At 46.9% G+C, this 19,271-nt stretch overlaps 1 protein-coding gene across 1 annotated transcript in view; it reads right to left on the reverse strand.

The window, feature by feature from the left end:
- The window catches only part of LOC139553625 (ryanodine receptor 3-like), a 176,288-nt gene that overhangs the window by 58,298 nt on the left and 98,719 nt on the right, over positions 1-19,271 (reverse strand). The window contains exons 17-38 of the mRNA XM_071366164.1: positions 18,980-19,113; positions 18,550-18,791; positions 18,136-18,328; positions 16,308-16,524; positions 15,966-16,070; positions 13,061-13,164; positions 12,207-12,290; positions 11,857-12,016; positions 11,361-11,508; positions 11,051-11,253; positions 10,547-10,721; positions 9,666-9,874; positions 7,727-7,929; positions 7,548-7,617; positions 7,280-7,440; positions 6,993-7,158; positions 6,205-6,291; positions 5,850-6,076; positions 4,892-5,708; positions 4,203-4,403; positions 3,153-3,255; positions 2,281-2,415 (exon numbers count right to left, since the gene is read on the reverse strand). Coding sequence (XP_071222265.1) covers positions 2,281-2,415; positions 3,153-3,255; positions 4,203-4,403; positions 4,892-5,708; positions 5,850-6,076; positions 6,205-6,291; positions 6,993-7,158; positions 7,280-7,440; positions 7,548-7,617; positions 7,727-7,929; positions 9,666-9,874; positions 10,547-10,721; positions 11,051-11,253; positions 11,361-11,508; positions 11,857-12,016; positions 12,207-12,290; positions 13,061-13,164; positions 15,966-16,070; positions 16,308-16,524; positions 18,136-18,328; positions 18,550-18,791; positions 18,980-19,113 — 4,144 coding nt within the window. The remainder of the gene's footprint in view (positions 1-2,280; positions 2,416-3,152; positions 3,256-4,202; positions 4,404-4,891; positions 5,709-5,849; positions 6,077-6,204; positions 6,292-6,992; positions 7,159-7,279; positions 7,441-7,547; positions 7,618-7,726; positions 7,930-9,665; positions 9,875-10,546; positions 10,722-11,050; positions 11,254-11,360; positions 11,509-11,856; positions 12,017-12,206; positions 12,291-13,060; positions 13,165-15,965; positions 16,071-16,307; positions 16,525-18,135; positions 18,329-18,549; positions 18,792-18,979; positions 19,114-19,271) is intronic.

Consider the following 19,271-nt stretch of genomic DNA (forward strand, 5'->3'; position numbering starts at 1 on the left):
GGAAGGATTCTGCTATAGTGAAACAGTGTTGTGACAGTGGTCTGTCCTGAAGGACAGGAAGGGAAGGATTCTGCTATAGTGAAACAGTGTTGTGACAGTGGTCTGTCCTGAAGGACAGGGAGGGAAGGATTCTGCTATAGTGAAACACTGTTGTGACAGTGGTCTGTCCTGAAGGACAGGGAGGGAAGGATTCTGCTATAGTGAAACAGTGTTGTGACAGTGGTCTGTCCTGAAGGACAGGGAGGGAGGGATTCTGCTATAGTGAAACAGTGTTGTGACAGTGGTCTGTCCTGAAGGACAGGGAGGGAAGGATTCTGCTATAGTGAAACAGTGTTGTGACAGTGGTCTGTCCTGAAGGACAGGAAGGGAAGGATTCTGCTATAGTGAAACAGTGTTGTGACAGTGGTCTGTCCTGAAGGACAGGAAGGGAAGGATTCTGCTATAGTGAAACAGTGTTGTGACAGTGGTCTGTCCTGAAGGACAGGGAGGGAAGGATTCTGCTATAGTGAAACAGTGTTGTGACAGTGGTCTGTCCTGAAGGACAGGGAGGGAAGGATTCTGCTATAGTGAAACAGTGTTGTGACAGTGGTCTGTCCTGAAGGACAGGGAGGGAAGGATTCTGCTATAGTGAAACAGTGTTGTGACAGTGGTCTGTCCTGAAGGACAGGGAGGGAAGGATTCTGCTATAGTGAAACAGTGTTGTGACAGTGGTCTGTCCTGAAGGACAGGAAGGGAAGGATTCTGCTATAGTGAAACAGTGTTGTGACAGTGGTCTGTCCTGAAGGACAGGAAGGGAAGGATTCTGCTATAGTGAAACAGTGTTGTGACAGTGGTCTGTCCTGAAGGACAGGGAGGGAAGGATTCTGCTATAGTGAAACAGTGTTGTGACAGTGGTCTGTCCTGAAGGACAGGAAGGGAAGGATTCTGCTATAGTGAAACAGTGTTGTGACAGTGGTCTGTCCTGAAGGACAGGGAGGGAAGGATTCTGCTATAGTGAAACAGTGTTGTGACAGTGGTCTGTCCTGAAGGACAGGGAGGGAAGGATTCTGCTATAGTGAAACAGTGTTGTGACAGTGGTCTGTCCTGAAGGACAGGGGGGGAAGGATTCTGCTATAGTGAAACAGTGTTGTGACAGTGGTCTGTCCTGAAGGACAGGAAGGGAAGGATTCTGCTATAGTGAAACAGTGTTGTGACAGTGGTCTGTCCTGAAGGATAGGGAGGGAAGGATTCTGCTATAGTGAAACAGTGTTGTGACAGTGGTCTGTCCTGAAGGACAGGGAGGGAAGGATTCTGCTATAGTGAAACAGTGTTGTGACAGTGGTCTGTCCTGAAGGACAGGGGGGGAAGGATTCTGCTATAGTGAAACAGTGTTGTGACAGTGGTCTGTCCTGAAGGACAGGGAGGGAAGGATTCTGCTATAGTGAAACAGTGTTGTGACAGTGGTCTGTCCTGAAGGACAGGAAGGGAAGGATTCTGCTATAGTGAAACAGTGTTGTGACAGTGGTCTGTCCTGAAGGACAGGGAGGGAGGGAAGTGATTAACGGCAATCAGTGAATTAATTAGTAGCCTCTGATATTGCATTGTACTTGAAGAATGTCAGACAATTTCCATACTGGTACAGAGCTCTGCATTTGTGTATATATGTGTGTGCCTGTGTGTGTGTGTGTGTGTATGTGTGTGTGTGTGCGCACGTGTGTATGTGTGTGTGTGTGTGTGTGTGTGTATGTGTGTGTGTGTGCGCACGTGTGTTTGTGTGTGTGTGTGTGTGTGTGTGTGTGTGTGTGTGTGTGTGTGTGTGTGTGTGTGGGTGTATGTGTGTGTGTGTGTGTGAGTAAGATCCGGATGAAGAAACCTGAGTTATCTCAGTGCAGTGTTTTTCTCCTCTCTCTCTGCAGAAGAGCAGGAGGACTGAGTGAAGATGCCCCTCACTGCCAGGCAGAGCAGCCAATCCTCTACCGGCTCTGCATTACCATAATAACATTGAAAAATACATTGCAATGGAAATGGCTGCAACTGGGTGTCTGTGTTACATGCCAGACAAATGGAACAGGGCTTGTATGCCAGCATCACTATTCAGCTGCTACCCTGCTCCTTTCAATTTCCCCATCCACCTATGTTAGCCAGAGAGAGTAAACAGTGGCTTGTTCAGGAGAGAAATAGGATAACCTCCAACAAAGAGTCTATTGTGTTATTACTGAGAGACTGTAATGAGGTGAATTTCACAGTCACCAGTTCATGTTATTGCTGGCTCTGACATAGTTGTAGAAGAAATAGTCTTACAGGGGGCTTGTTGTTCCTGCTCTGTGGGCTCCTCTTCAGTCTTCAGAGGTTGACCTTTGATCTTGTAGACCAGGGCCAGCAGACGACCTTTAATAGACGTGTCCTGCTCCTCATCCTCCTCCTCCATAGGGATTCCTACACAAACACAAGGCACAGAAATAAAACCAATATCCCACTCCTGGACAAATGTTGCTTCCTAGCGGTCAATCTAGCAGCATATTTCAGGTGTATTACAGGTTTTCTTTTGCTAGTGTTATTTTTTTCCCTCTGTGTCTTTCCTTTTTATTTCCCTGCAGTCTCCCTTCTAAGGTGCTGCTTTATGTCAGAGTAGTGCAGCATGACTGTAGAATACATTACATTGGTATAGTACCCCCCCAGGACCAAGTCTTTAATTATTTAGCAAAACATTCAGACGTCATAGCAATCTGGAGAGGCAGTGAACTATAAGATATCTGCAGAGATAGAGAAGCCTTCCATTCTGCCGAGAAACACACCGGAAGCTCTATTACAATATCCCCCTGTAATTCCAACCAACCTGGGGAGCTCAGACAATAAACATACATCTACAAGGATACAGGGTGAGAACAAGCTATATTACACAGTTGGTCAAGTAAAAATGCTATTATGTTGACTCCTGTTGTGTATGTTTTATCCAGTTCCTATTTGGACAAGCATTGTGTCCCCTTTGCTGTAAGTAATTACATCTCCAATGCTGGCATTTTTGTTTTCAATGAATTCCACAGCTCATCTCTACGGTATCATTTTCCGCCACAGGCCATTTGATGCTGACATTCATTTTTAATCCTAGTCAGATGGCAGGTCATAATCTCCAGGTCCAGACTGGTCATATAAAACCTGATGGTGTTTTTTACCACAGTGCAGCCGCAGCTCGTTGTGGAAGGCATAGAGCTCCTCCTGAATGTCCTCTGGACACGGGCAGTCCTCCCCCGTACTGAAGTTCAACAGCATGTTAATCTGAAACACACATAGACTGTCATTTTGACCACATAACTGTACTACACAATGGCCCTACACACTTTATACATAAATAGTTCAGAGAAAATAGCAAAGCTTGTGTGCAGTAGGAGAAGTTGAAGGAGCCAGGTAAAAAGTCATTATAGTTTGTGAAAAGTGCTGAAGTGAGCAGGGAGCTTTGACCCTGAATTACTGTGGATGAGATGAGGGAATGAGGTGTTCTTCCCTCCTGTCTGGCAGGGTCGGGGGGGGGCGGGTCGTAAAGAGCCCTGGTAAACCTGAAGTGACAATGACACAGCAGACAGGGATGGATTCCCACAGCCTTGAGGCTGGGCAGCGAAGGGACATGCACAAATTAAAGATCTTTGGGGAGCTGTTAGACTGTTATAGAGCCGGTCACTAAGCCTCTCTCAGTAACTCCGGGCCAGCTGTGCTCTCCACAAATGAAAGAACCCAATGACACAAAACCAAAGGGAATTTAAGGAAAAGGAGGAAATCAATTACCCATGAATGTGGAAAAATGACTGAACACTCCCACAACTCCCCCCAAATACTCTCTTTTTAGTTTAGAGTGGAGAGGCGGCCAGAGGGTCACTTTGAGGTTTATGAGAACACTGTGCCCTTGTTGCAGTGTGTATGTGTGCGCACACTCGCTTAGGAGCAGCAGCCTGTCCTGTGTTAATGTGCAAACACTTCTATCTAATACTAGTGTAACAAGGTTAACACACACAGATGTCTGCAGTCATCCCAGTCCTCATGAAGTGGGCAGCATTTCAAAAAGCCTAACTCAATTACAGAGTTACGGCCACGTCCGAAAGTCTGTGAATAAAACTGCTTGCCTGTGACATTCTCATACTATGACTCTACAGGAGAGAGATGATAAACTCACCATTACCTACATCTTTAACTAGGAGGCCATCTTAGGTTATTTCTATTTCAGTGTGTACCTGTTCTTGGGGAGGGGAGCGGAACTCCTTGGTCTTCTTGGCGGTGACGGCAGCAGACATGTTGAGGGCCAGCATCAGCTCGTTGTACCTGAACTTCTGGTTGTACTGTAGCTTGGAGACAAAGCTGTCTGAGAAAGACACGATGGCCTCGATGCGATGCTTCAGCTCACAGTCACAGAAGTAGTGAAGCAGCTCACACATCTACGAGAGAGAAAAACACATAGAGACAATCTGTCAGCCTCCACATTCAACATCAGCTGGGATTTGGACACACAGAAATTCATTTTTATGTTGTATTTTTTATTTAACCTTTATTTACCTACGCAAGTCAGTTAAGAACAAATTCTCATTTACAATGACAGCCTACCCCGGCCAAATCCTAACCCGGACGACACTGGGCCAATTGTGCGCTGCCCTATGGAACTCTCAATCACGGCCGGTTGTGATAAAGCCTGAAATCGAACCAGGGTCTGTATTGACGCCTCTAGCACTGAGATGCAGTGCCTTAGACCGCTGCATCTAATGACACATACTGTACCTGAGTGGACTCATGAGAAGAGAAATCACTGATACAGAGACATTACATGGTTAAGTGACTTTGGAAGGGACTATAAATGTCAGTGCATTTTGCAGAGCATGTGATTGAAAGACTAGCTGAAGCAGTGTCTCTGTCTCAGTAACCATGTTACCTGTCGTTTGACTGGCTCAGGCAGCCTCTTCTCCAGCAGACCTTTGATTGGCTGCTTGGCCTCTTTGGCAGCCTCCTCCTCCCCGGCCTCCACCGCCTTCTCCTCGGCACCTGTCAGTCCCTCCTTCTCCGTGGCCTCCGTCACCGCGGCGGCCGCCTCCTCGTGATGCACCGCGAACACGTTGGGGTCGATGAGCAGCAGGATCTTATGAACGTCCTGACTGCCCAGCACGCCCATGGTGAGCAGCGTGCCAATCAGCCTCAGGATAGGCACAAACTGGTACTCCACGCTGCCCCCTACAGGGTCTCTGATGTGATGCCCACCGCCCTGCACGGCCTCGGTCAGCATGGTGATGGCCTTCTCCTTCAGGGCATCCAGTGGGATCTGGGGGCTGTACAGATGCTGCTCCCTCTTGGTGCTGATGAAACAGGGAGGGTAGAAGTTGAGCCGGGGCTTCAGGGAGGTGCTGAGGCCCACGCCGGGAGGAGAGTGGTGCTTGGTGGCGTCGGAGAACAGGCGGATGCTGCGAGTCTCGGCAGTGACGGGGATGATGAACTCGTTGTTCATCATGAGGCGGGCCTCCTTGGCCGTCTCCAGATGAACACTGATCAGGACGTTGTAGAAGCCCTCACGCAGCATGCCTGACAGATATTGGTTGTCGATGGTGTAGAGCAGCTGGGATTGGTCTAGGTGGCTGCAGAGGGCGTGTGCTACACGGGTATTGCCCAGTGCACACAGGGCACAGTAGAGCTTCAGGGTGTGGTAGTGGAACGTCCTCAGGTCCTCCTGCTCAGACAGCTCCATGATGTCAACACACCTGGGGGGAGGTCAATGGGGTTCAGTACAATGTTCAAACACAGCATTTCAGTATACAGGAGCGCTTATGTCCTCAACCAGGGTGTGTGTGCTGCCTCTGTGTATGTGTGTACAGTATGTATAAGCACATGTAAATGTCTACCTGTTCTCCTCAGGTATGTGCACAGCCAGCATCTGGAGGGGCTCCAGACACTGCACCACCCAGCCGTGTCTCTCACTGACCCTGGCTGTCTCCACCTTTAGGAAGGTGTTGGGCATGCGGCTCCACAGCACTGAGTTGATGGTCTGGACGTCCAGCCTCGGAGGGCACTGAGGCACTGGGTTCTTATGCTCACTCTTAAAGATGGCCGCCGACAGAGGCATGGTGTTCTGTAGAGGTCAGAGGTCACACAGAACGACGTTGTGGTCCGCACAGTCGATTGTATACCAGTAGAACAGGGGAAAGATTGAACACACTTTAGGTCAGGAAAGTAGCGATTGGAATCGAGTTACTCTACCTTTATCTTGGCCAGCTCAAACTGGAAGAGATTGGGGCTGGTCGGTCGCACAAACACAGCAGGAAACAGCTTTGTGTTGGGTTCCACCTGGAGAAGAAACAGCACAACATTAACGTAAGACGTTTGCAGACAGAAAAGGCGCAGTAATAGAGGGTGACTTAGAGAGCAGCTTGGAAGTGAAAGCAGTGAAAGTGCATGATGTTCCGTAGCTATCTGACTCGGTGTGTGTGTGTGTGTGTGTGTGTGTGTGTGTGTGTGTGTGTGTGTGTGTGTGTGTGTGTGTGTGTGTGTGTGTGTGTGTGTGTGTGTGTGTGTGTGTGTGTGTGTGTGTGTGTGTGCCTATGTGCGTTGGTGTCAGGTCAGGCGTTGCTGAAAGAGACTAGGGAAGAGGCTGGCAGGATGACTCAGAACAGTTTAAAAGCTCGCCGTCTTTCTGCGACGGGAGAAATGAAGAAGATCATGCCCTACAAAGGGGAGATTTTTTTCTCTGTTTTGAGAGTACATACAGAGACAGCCAGACGCTGGGTTAAGAGCTGGCAGGCAGGACAGACAGCCCCTACCCTACTTCTGAGCCCGAGGCAGGAGGACTGAGTGACTATTACAATGAGTAATGAAGAGATCAGGACAGAATGATATGTTTCTAGAGATGATGCAAGTCTGATAAGAGGCAGACTGCATGATGGGACAGATACTGTTGGGCTGATAGCAGCAGAAAGGAGTCTGAAGCGATAAAGTGTGATAGGAGAGAGACTGTACAGAGACCCTCTGTGTAGTTGGCAATGCAGTACCTGGTAGGAGGTGGCCAGCTCCTTGCCGTTGACAGTGAAGGTCACCAGACCAGTGGCTAGGTCAATGAGGCAGCCTATCTCCAGGTCCACATTACTGCGACTGGACGAGTGGCCTGAGCTGGTGGCATCCCCTCCCCACACCATGTAGCAGTTACTCCTCCTCACACTGGGGAATGGTGAGGGAGGAAGAGGGGTAGAAAAGAAGAGAGAGATGGGTATTTGATTAGCACTGATCATTACTGTTGATACCGACATGAGGATGAGGGTTTCCTTAACAACATGCTTACCTCTCGTGGACCCGCCCACGCTCGTCTCCAAGGGTAACTGTCACCGTCCGGTTCTTACTGAGGTTGAAGTGGTTGCTATAGTAATGGTAGTCAGGGGTGACCCAGCCCACCCACACGCAGGATGGATCCTGACCAGCGAATACCCTGACAGAGTAGTAGTACTAAAAGACAACATAGTGGCAGGTTAGCTTGATCTACAACACCTGAAGTCTATAATGGTGACATTATACCAAGCACCATCAGTAGCTGTTTATGATCTACTTCATACCGTGGTGATGTTGCTGTAATCTGTTCCTCTTATTCCGTCATGACTGTGTCTCATGGACTTCAGTGGATGTCTACAAAGAAAACATGAGCGTTGAAGAAACATTTAAAATGTGAGAAGATAAAGTGCTTTTAGAGGTTGTGTTTGTGTTGCACAACAGTGAATGTGTTCAGAGGTCTGACCTGTGTTTGAGTTTGAGGGACTCGTGCTCTTCGTGCACTCCGTTCATGTCCATGACAGGGCTGGTCTTGAAGAAGGGGTGGAACTCCACGGGCATGCTCAGACGACAGTATACCATGTCACCATTACTGTTCTGGGTCCCAAAAGTCCTGTGACTCACCTTCAGACAGGGAGGGCTGTCGATGGTGCCATCTATTCTGGTCACCTGGCATAGATTAAAAAGAAATTGCCAGTTAATTTACTCATTCTAAACAATATAGTGAATTAGCCTATTATATTCACCTTCTGTGGACCTCTACATGTACGTACAGTTGAAGTCGGAAGTTTACATGCACTTAGGTTGGAGTCAATAAAACTCATTTTTCAACCACTCCACAAATTTCTTGTTGACAAACTATAGTTTTGGCAAGTCGGTTAGGATATCCACTTTGTGCATGACACAAGTAATTTTTCCAACAATTGTTTACTGACAGATTATTTCACTTATAATTCACAGTATCACAATTCCAGGGGGTCAGAAGTTTACATACACTAAGTTGACTGCCTTTAAACAGCTTGGAAAATTCCAAAAATTATGTAATGGCTTTAGAAGCTTCTGATAAGCTAATTGACATAATTTGAGTCAATTGGAGGTGTGGGTGTATTTTAAGGCCTACCTTCAAACTCAGTGCCTCTTTGCTTGACATCATAGGAAAATGAAAAGAAACAAGTCAAGTCTGGTTCATCCTTGGGAGCAATTACCAAACACCTGAAGGTACCACGTTCATCTGTACAAACAATAGTACGCAAGTATAAACACCATGGGACCACGCAGCCGTCATACCGCTCAGGAAGGAGACGCGTTCTGTCTCCTAGAGATGAACGTACTTTGGTGCGAAAAGTGCAAATCAGTCCCAGAACAACAGCTAAGGACCTTGTGAAGATGCTGGAGGAAACAGGTACAAAAGTATCTATATCCAAGTAAAACGAGTCCTGTATCGACATAACCTGAAAGGCCGCTCAGCAAGGAAGAAGCCACTGCTTCAAAACCGCCATAAAAAAGCCAGACTACGGTTTGCAACTACACATGGGGACAAAGATCGTACTTTTTGGAGAAATGTCCTCTGGTCTGATGAAATAAAAATAGAACTGTTTGGCCATAATGAACTTTAAGTTCCTGACTAATGTCTTGAGATGTTGCTTCAATATATCCACATAATTTTCCTTCCACATGATGCCATCTATTTTGTGAAGTGCACCAGTCCCTCCTGCAGGAAAGCAGCACCACAACATGATGCTGCCACCCCCGTGCTTCACAGTTGGGATGGTGTTCTTTGGCTTGCAAGCCTCCCCCTTTATCCTCCAAATGGGTCTTCCAAATGGACAATGACCCCAAGCATACTTCCAAAGTTGTGGCAAAATAGCTTAAGGACAACAAAGTCAAGGTATTGAAGTGGCCATCACAAAGCCCTGTCCTCAATCCTATAGAAAATTTGTGGGCAGAACTGAAAAAACGTGTGCGAGCAAGGAGGCCTACATACCTGACTCAGTTACACCAGCTCTGTCAGGAGGAATGGGCCCAAATTCACCCAACTTAATGTGGGAAGCTTGTGGAAGGCTACCCAACACATTTGACCCAAGTTAAACAATTTAAAGGCAATGCTACCAAATACTAATTGAGTGTATGTAAACTTCTGACCCACTGGGAATGTGATGAAAGAAATAAAAGCTGAAATTAATCATTCTCTCTACTATTATTCTGACATTTCACATTCTTAAAATACAGTGGTGATCCTAACTGGCATAAGACAGGGAATGTTTACTCGGATTAAATGTCAAGATTTGTGAAAAACTGAGTTTAAATGTATTTGGCGTATGTAAACTTCCGACTTCAACTGTATATTACAATATTGATTTCGTGATTGATTTTGATTTTCTAAAAGATATTATTGTCTGTCTTACCATTATGTGGTTGTTGTTCTTTGGCACATTGAAAAAGGTGGGGAGGCGTTTGCTGAACCACATGGTGACCTCACGGTTCATGTTGACAGCAAAGGGTTCAAAGCCCTCCTGGAGACCACACATGGTGTAGTACTTAAAGGTACTGGCATCCTTCCCCAGGTTCATACGACCCACCTGGGACAGGCCCAGACTACATACTGGGATAAAACCTGGGAGACAGAGACAGAGAGAGATGAGGGAGAGATAGAGAGAGAAGGGGGAGAGGGAGAGAGGGGTGGAGGGGGGTGAGAGAGAGAGAGAGAGGGAGAACCTGTCACACACACAGCGGGGGGGGGGGGGGGGGGGTCAAATCTATCCAAGCCAATTTAGAAGTGTCACATTATATAAAGGTAATTTCATAATGGGGAGGCACTGATTTTGCACTCATTTTCCCAGCATGGTGGTTTTAGGTTAACTTGTCAGCATGTCTGTCAGTGATCCGGCGGCACAGAGACATAAGAGAGGGAGCAGAGCTTAGAGAGGTCCGTGACACACACTTTTCATCCTCTGTCTCACACACACACTGCTGGCTGTTTTACATACAGTACTCACCATCTTCAGTCTCACACACTGCTGGCTGTTTTACATACAGTACTCACCATCTTCAGTCTCATACACTGCTGGTTGTTTTACATGCCCACCATCTTCAGTCTCACACACTGCTGGCTGTTTTACATACAGTACTCACCATCTTCAGTCTCACACACTGCTGGTTGTTTTACATGCCCACCATCTTCAGTCTCACACACTGCTGGCTGTTTTACATACAGTACTCACCATCTTCAGTCTCACACACTGCTGGTTGTTTTACATGCCCACCATCTTCAGTCTCACACACTTACCGTCCTCCGTCTCGAAGTCGGCGAAGCAGAGCTCGGAGCCCTTGTTGGTGATGAGGATCTCTCCATTGAGGGTGAAAATCATAGACTTGTCCTCCATGTTGATCATGCAGCCCACCACATCCCCCGCCTGCCAACAACGCCCAAAGAAACGGCTGCCCATGTTCAGACGGTGACCCTGAAGATAAAAACATGCACAGACGCACGCGCACACACACACACACACACACACACACACACACACACACACACACACACACACACACACACACACACACACACACACACACACACACACACACACACACACACACACACACACACACACACACACACACACAGAATCAGCCTAACCTTTGCAATCTTACTCAATCTTAAATTATAGGACCAACAAAAAAATCTATTCTCCAGTGTATCCTATCATCAGCTAACATTAACACAAAGCTACACGTTCACTCTATGAGTACATGATGTTCAATGATGTAGGAAGAAGAAGGGAGGGTTCACCTTGTATCCATCGAAGACGAAGGCCAGCTCATCAGTACCCAGCTCTACATCAGGCTTACATCCAGGTCTGGCCCAGCCCACACGCATGTCACCTCCCGTCACCGCCTCAAACTCAAAGTACCACTTCCCTGTCAGCACCGCATACGTTCTCTCCACGCGGAAGAAGCGTATTTTGTCGATGCTCAGTCTCTCCACCACGTGGCCTGCTGGGTGGGAGGACAGCCACAGTATCAACACAGGAAGTCTTCTACTGTTTTATACATCCTAACCATGGATGTCAGCATGGGTTTGTGTGGTAATGATAACTTACCGCCATCCTGGTCGGGAGGTTCGATGTTGTATCCGTATCCAATCAGAGTGCGGATGGCCTCACGGAGGCTATCCCTGTTGGACTTCTTAGTGCGCTCGTCTAAAAAGGAATATGGCACCAGGCGAGGGTTCCTCTTACTCTTCACATCCTGCATTGAGAAAAGACAGGCACAGTTAGAATCACACACACACACGCCACTCCAGGGACCCGCTCTAGGCCAATGCTTGTTACGACTGCACTGCCAATCCCTAAGGGTCATTGAGTGTTGATGTTATTACTATGACTCTATACTCTGTGAATCCTTTCAGCATCATTCCTCACTCTGCAGGAGGTGGTGGAGGTTGTGTCCCATTTAGCATTTTTTTGTGGCTTGCATAGAGAGAGGGTCATTGTTTTGTCTGTGTTATAAAACCTTTGTGTGGTACTGTATGAGCTGGGATAGTATGAACCTGCAGTCCTTTCACAAAGACTTAACACAGATGACTGTGTGCTTTACCTGCTGAATGCCATAGGTCCAACCCTGTTTGATCCTGTCCTTGGCCCACACGTTGTGGGCGTTCTCCGCCAGTTTCTCCACCAGGAGCTCCTGACCTGGGGTCACTTTCACGTCAGACAGCTCCAGTGGTGTGGGCTTGTAACCATTCGACATCATGTAGCTTCAATCAAAACAGGACATTATCAAGATGAACCCCTGGACAAAACACACATATGTCTAGATGTTTCACATTTCTACTATTCTATACAGAACACGTCTACATATCTAGAAGTTGCTATATAATGTATTGGGTTATTGATGTTGTCCATTCTCTGTCCATTCCATCATCTGTTACTCCACAGTACACTTACTTTTTTGGGAGTTTGATCTTCTTCAGGTCCTCTTCAGCGTTGGTGTTGACCTGGACAACATGGCAGCCTAATGCCAGCAGGGTCCTGTGAAGAGACACACATATTAACACTCCCCAACCTGGGGATTAGATCTGTCTACACAGGATCAGCTCTCTTAGTACGTGACAGTTTAAGACACTCACATTGCCTGCACACTCTACTAAATACTATAATCAGCAGGCATAATGTTATGATACTAGGTCTGGTGGGTTTCTGCCCTATTTCTACATCACACAGACTGGCAATAGAACCAACGTGAAGAGAGTAATGATTTGTTCAATCTTGCATGTCCTTGTCCATTATGAAACCATAGATATCCCCTTAAAGACGTATTAAGGAAGAGTTATTCACTAGGTACTACTATCAGCAGGATCTCATTGCTTTGTCATAGTAAGAGGACAAAAGAGAGATGTGGTGTGATTGCAGAATGGCGGGGCTGCTCTTTCGGGGCCCACGCTGTCTGTTTCTGTTGTGTCAATGTCACTGTAGATGAACGTTAATCAAACCAGTCTTTACCGCCCTCTCTAATCACACACACGCATCACTCACACACACTTTTCTGTCTCTTGAAACGTTTGTTTCTCAGCGTCAGTGTGGGCTGTCAGTGGATCAATAGCAGATGTCCTACGGTGATAGGTGGGTGATGTCAGGAACACTGGGGTGTTTTAGGTGCTGAGAGCCCAGCAGGAGAGAGCCTTTAGTCTACTTCCTGACTGAGCCCCTGGTTCACCCACAGCTTCTGTCATATCTCTCTCCTTGTCTTCCTCCTTTTCTCAGTGGGTCTAATATAGTGTTACTTATAATGCAGGACATACTTCAAGGTTTCAGTTGACATCTGCAGGTTGTAATTCTTTTCTGTTTCAGGTAGTTTGGAAAAATCCACAAGGCAGGGGTGATGTCGCTTATTATCGTCCCTTATCTGAGAAACACATAGAAATAATTGTTGACGTATGAATATTTCAGTTACTGTACATGTATTGAAGAAGAGGGGCAGAAATACTCCAAAATAAAAATATATATAAAAAAACACAATAGACAACTATAAGTATAATTTGAATCACAATGAAGGTAATTGTGAATCAACAGAGGAGTAGGTATGTTGTCTCCATAATTACAGAGAGCTACAGGTGTACTGGAGTGACAACATGATCTAGTCTAGTGGACATGTTATGAATGTAGTTGGAGGAGCATGTTTTCTTGGAAGATAGAGAGATGTGAGTCTGCATTACCAAGTGAGATATGTAATTCTATTCTTGACTGCTGTGTTTTACGCCAAATAATCCGTTTGGCTGTTCTCTGCAGCCCAAGCAGTATTACATCCATGTTGACCAAGAAAACATTTACACATACATGGCTATTTGTGTGCTAAATGAACACCAGGCAGCTCTTTTGTGAATAGTACAGAGTTTCCTGCAGCCTATTACAGTCCATTCAAAGAGGGCTGTGCTAGAGGACAAAGAAGTACATGTCATTCTTAATAGCCTCCATATGAGTCACACGTCTTGTTTGAGACCCTTTTTATACTTTCAATGGCCCATGCTGATACACCTATTATAACTATGCTATACCTGTCTGGACTCAGATTAGGAAGTGCGTCAGGTAGCTCTACCCCATAGCAACCCCAGCAACTACACCTCTCACCTCTTTATTAAGCACTGGCGCTGTGCTCTATGGAGAGTGGAATACAATACCAGGTACTGTATGAGTTCGGTTCAGCCTGGCTTCAGCACACTGATGTCTCCCTGGTGAAGCTAGCTCTATAGCCGGCCAGGACAATGTCACCTGGCCCGAGCTAACAAGGTCTCGTTAAAATCACATATAAAAGCCGACCTGGTATGTCTGGGGTGCAGAATTCTGTTTTAATGAATGAGAGAGAACTTGACCCCGGCGTAATAGATGTCCTCACCCCAAATAAAAGGCTTTATTAAGATGTTGGAACTGAAGGAATGGCTGGCTGTTCTGTGGGTGGAGAAAACCCACCGTCACAGTGGAGTTTACAAATGGGGATAGGGTGGATGAAGGGACTGGAGGACTGAGAGAATCATTCAGTAAGACTGAGAGAACAGGGGGGTCTACTCTAAACTCCATCACATTTGTAATATAGACATAAGAGCTGTGTTGCATATTGTTTCTGGTATTGATTGTCTGCACCTTTAAGGGCAGTAGGGCACAACAGAGCAGTGTTCAGAATGTTTTTACGTTCTGGAACCTTCAGAACGAATTTATGTTCTGGAACGTTCAGAACGTTTTTACATTCTGGAACGTTTTTATGTTCTAAAACGTTTTGACGTTCTAAAACGTTTTTACGTTCTGGATTACATTCAGAACGTTTTTACGTTCTAAAACGTTGTTATGTTCTGGAACGTTCAGAACATTTTACGATCTAGATTACATTCAGAACGTTTTTACGTTCTGGAACGTTCAGAACGTTTTTACGTTCTGGGACATTCTTACGTTCTGGGACGTTCAGAACGTTTTTACGTTCTGGGACGTTCAATTAAGAGGAAACGGTGCTGTTCTGAACGACCAGTTGAAAAACATGGAGGGGTTGGATTGTGGGTTGGGGAAAGCTGTCAGCATTGCGACTGCCTTTAAATACGTCACTCACTGCAACAAGCCACACCTCTCCACTCCCACCAAACGGGAGCAAACGTACCTCAAAGTCTGCTCAAGAACGTACAAGAACGTTTTGGAGAAACGTGTCGCTCAGTACAAACCGTCCCACAACATAGCAAACGTTCAAGCGAACTGAACGCACCTCAGGTCACTTTGGCAATCATCTACTCACATGAAACCAAGAAACACTCACCCAATTTTTATTTCAGTAGGACTTGATGAATTAGCGTCCAGTTTAATAATCTGGAATTAAACTATCAAGAGAGAAATAAAAAGACCCCTCATAAGTTCTATTCCATCAGTAATATGTCCATTGAAATGGCCAAAAATGTCCTGCTGTGCCCTTGGCTAAAACAATTTCATTGTAACTCAATAAAGGGATAGTTCGGGTTTTGGCAATGAGGCCCTTTATCTACTTCCCAAGATTAGTTTAACACGAAGACTGGAAGTGCTAGCTGTGCTGTACCTGAATACTTCCAGTCTTCTTTGTGCTAAGCCAGTTAGCATTGGCTCATGAAATTACCTCTAACTTCCTTCTTAATGGATGCAGAGACATAAAAATGGTATCCATGAGTTAATCTGACTAGGGAAATAAATAAAGGGCTTCGTTGCCAAAATCCCGAACTATCCCTTTAAGAACACAACAAATATGATTCTGTCGCCCAAAAACAAACTATAATGAAGTCTCTAGAATGAATGGTATGAGGAGCACAATGGGAGAAAGACAGGAGTATTCTTCACTTACCCTCTGTTTGGTTTGTACCGCAAATTATAAAAGAGAAAGCAAAATGGTGTACAGGCTTGTTTTGTTGCTTTAATGAGGGTAGAACTTGTACGATTAGTTAAGGGTTAATGCATTTCACATAGATCAATTACAGTATATTGATAATTGTTTAACACAAACAAAAATGTGCAAGCTGATGTGTACTGTATTTCATAATACAATTTTACTCATGTTTATATTGGCTGAAATTATCAGCTGAGTGATAACCCATTTAGTGTATCATGTCTTTCCTATGTATGCCAATGACATGGACTGTCCAAAAGGGTTTGCCAGTGCTCTGTGACTCTATTCTGTCCATCAGTGTTAAAGAGGTCTCCTACCTTCCCATAAGACCAGCCCAGTTCTATCTTGTTCATGCCCCACAGCTCGTGGATATTCTCAGCCAGTCTGTCCCGGACCTTCTCCAGGTATGGCGGCATGACGATCTGAGAGACAGAGAACACAAAGAATCTGTGTCGTAGATAAACAGCATCTGTCTGTAGACAGTACAGCAGGCTTATGTCATCAATCATACATTTTTGGATATTTGGAAACCCTTCCTCTGTAGGTATGATTGTACAACATCCTTACAAACATGCAGTATAATCACTGTAACTGTGTTTCAGATGAGCCATGTCACAGTTAATATGAGGATTCTGAGCTGAATGCCATACCCCTGTTACCTGGCTGGTCTCCACAGGGGTGGGTATGAAGGAGGCCTGGGACATGAACTGTGTGGTCCCCAGCAGGTCTCGGACCCCCTCCATGTCCCTCTTGTACTCCTTCACTGGCTCCACCTTCATCTTCTCCTTAGGGAGCAGGGCCTCGTAACACGGAGCGTAGCCTGACGGAGGCAGGAACTTGAAGTCGCCATGACGACCGCCCAACAGGAAACGCACCCTGAGGGAGAGGGGGACTTAGTCAATTAGTGTGTTCAGTATATGCATGAGCTTGAAAGTGATGAAGGGGGTTGATGGGTTGATTTTGGTGGAGGGGTTAGAGGAAAGGATTAGAGCAGAGCATAGAGCCACTGAGCCCCAGCCAAGCTCCAACCGAGCCCCAGCCAAGCTCCAACCGAGGCCCAGCCCAGCTCCAACCGAGCCCTAGCCCAGCTCCAACCGAGGCCCAGCCCAGCTCCAACCGAGCCCTAGCCCAGCTCCATCCGAGCCCCAGCCCAGCTCCAACCGAACCCCAGCCAAGCTCCAACCGAACCCCAGCTCCAACCGAGCCCCAGCCAAGCTCCAACCGAGCCCCAGCCCAGCTCCAACCGAGCCCCAGCCCAGCTCCAACCGAACCCCAGCCCAGCTGTAATCAAGCACCAGCTTCAGCCCAGCTCTAACCAAGCCCCAGGCCCAGCCCAGCTCCAACCGAGCCCTAGCCCAGCTCCAACCGAGCCCCAGCCCAGCTCCAACCGAACCCCAGCTCCAACCGAGCCCCAGCCCAGCTGTAATCAAGCACCAGCTTCAGCCCAGCTCTAACCAAGCCCCAGGCCCAGCCCAGCTCCAACCGAGCCCTAGCCCAGCTCCAACCGAGCCCCAGCCCAGCTCCAACCGAACCCCAGCTCCAACCGAGCCCCAGCCCAGCTGTAACCAAGCCCCAGCTTCAGCCCAGCTCTAACCAAGCCCCAGGCCCAGCCCAGCTCTAACCGAGCCCCAGCCCATCTCTAACCGAGCCCCAGCTGAGCCCAGTAGAACAGAGAGTGACTATGACTTACCCCACACTGAGAATGATGCAGCATTTCAGCCCACTACTCAGCAGCCCTCCTGGGCCCTGTCTGAAATAGCAGCTGAAATAGTAGTGATGATGACGCATTCACTCCAAGTCCATTCTGAGTGAAGTGCACCAATCAATTATTAACAAGTGTCGCTGCACAGTGACTGGCTGTGCCATGGCATAGCATGGCCAGCAGTTCAGAGCACAGGAAATGTTCAAGCCTCACAGGGTTCCTTATTTACATTATCTGATGTGGCCTGCATCTCGTGACATCATACACACAGACAAATGCAGAATAACGCTGACAGAATTTCTATAAATATGAGGTTATGTTAATTTTGTTTAATGCTTCCGCAAATTTGATTGTGGTAATTGATATACAGTGTAGCTTGCAGCCCTGGGTGGAATTTGATGTGAACGGAAATGTCTGGAACTGTCAAGCGTCACATCTCAGCACAGAGTAAGGTTCAGAATAGTAAAATGCCATTTTGCTGCAAAAACGGAGTCGATCATGAAATCCTGGAAAGCTTGCTGGGGCCTGAAATTTCATTTAGCAGACGTCATTCATATCATCTGAAGTTGCCATGGCAACACAAGTGGGTAAGATGGCCTCTACCTGCATCTGAGCCCTTAAGGATTAATACAGTATATAGAGGAAATGATGTAGGGAGGGATTAGATGGATTTTCATGCAGACTAGAGAGAGGAGAGGAAGATATTTGAAGAGAGTGCTCTGTAGGTGTGTATACATGTTCATTCATGTTAATGACATAGGTGTGTGTCTAAGACAAACACATACTTGACGCCAGCAGAGAAGCTGACAACAGGGAAGAAGAGTCCATCGATGTTGAAGTTCTCGAACATGCCCTGTACGGGCTGTCCATTGATCCTGAAGGAGATGCTGGGAGCTCCCAGGTCCAGACAACAGCTCACCACATCCTCAGAGGTCAGGATGTGTTGGTTAATAGAAGCCACCGCCCGGGAGATACGACCTGCAATAAACCAGTGTCAGCACTTAAATATGACCTACAAGACACACACACATGAACACACACTCTTTGGGCAGAGCAGACCGATTCACCCTGTAGGACACACACTGTCTAGACACAATCTGGTCTTAGCCCTGGGTTACTTCTCATCATTTATGAATCAGGTGACTTCATGTGGAGCAGCTAGGTTAAGATGAAAGCAAACATCTACTGCGGATACCCACCTGACCAGAGATGAAGTCCGTCAAAGCCGTAAGAGTAGAGGTCGTCCCCCACCCCGTTGCCCCCCCAGCCCTCCCCTCCACCAGGGTAAGGGGCGTAACCCTTGTTGGTGGCCCAGCCCACACGCAGGTGAGAGGGGTCGCTGGTCAAGAAGTGGTCCACCTGGTCAATCATCAGCTCGTAGTACCACTTCTTATACTGGGCCGAGCCCTCACTCACTCCCAGGAAGATGTTGGGCCTCATGCTGCCAAGTATCAGAGACTCGGATTAGGGCTTAATCATATAATTGTGATCAATGTTTCTTTAGGCACTATGCACAATCCCATCAAACAAACACAGCAAAGAGAAGAATATCCAACACTATCACTCTTACATTACAACCAGTAGCGCATTAATCTAATTATACCGGGCTGGGATTGGATGGCTTGTTACCTTTGGACGTCATTGACCAATCGGGTCTGGAGAAGCAGATCTCTTTTAGGGAGCAGGTGATCACAGATAAGATTCTGATTGGCTCTTACAGCCACCCCGTTACACACACAGAGGGAGCAGAGCACATCCAGAATCTGCAGGTTGAGGAGAGAAAGGGAGAGAGAGGAGGAGGGGGTGAATACAGCAGCTCCCTAATCACTGAGTACAGAATACAGCTCATCTAACCCATTCAAACCCTGAGAGGGAGAGACAGGGAGAGAGAGGACTAAGGACTACCAGCTCATCCGTAGTC

Source organism: Salvelinus alpinus, chromosome 25, assembly GCF_045679555.1.
Source record: "Salvelinus alpinus chromosome 25, SLU_Salpinus.1, whole genome shotgun sequence".
Lineage (NCBI taxonomy): Eukaryota > Metazoa > Chordata > Actinopteri > Salmoniformes > Salmonidae > Salvelinus > Salvelinus alpinus.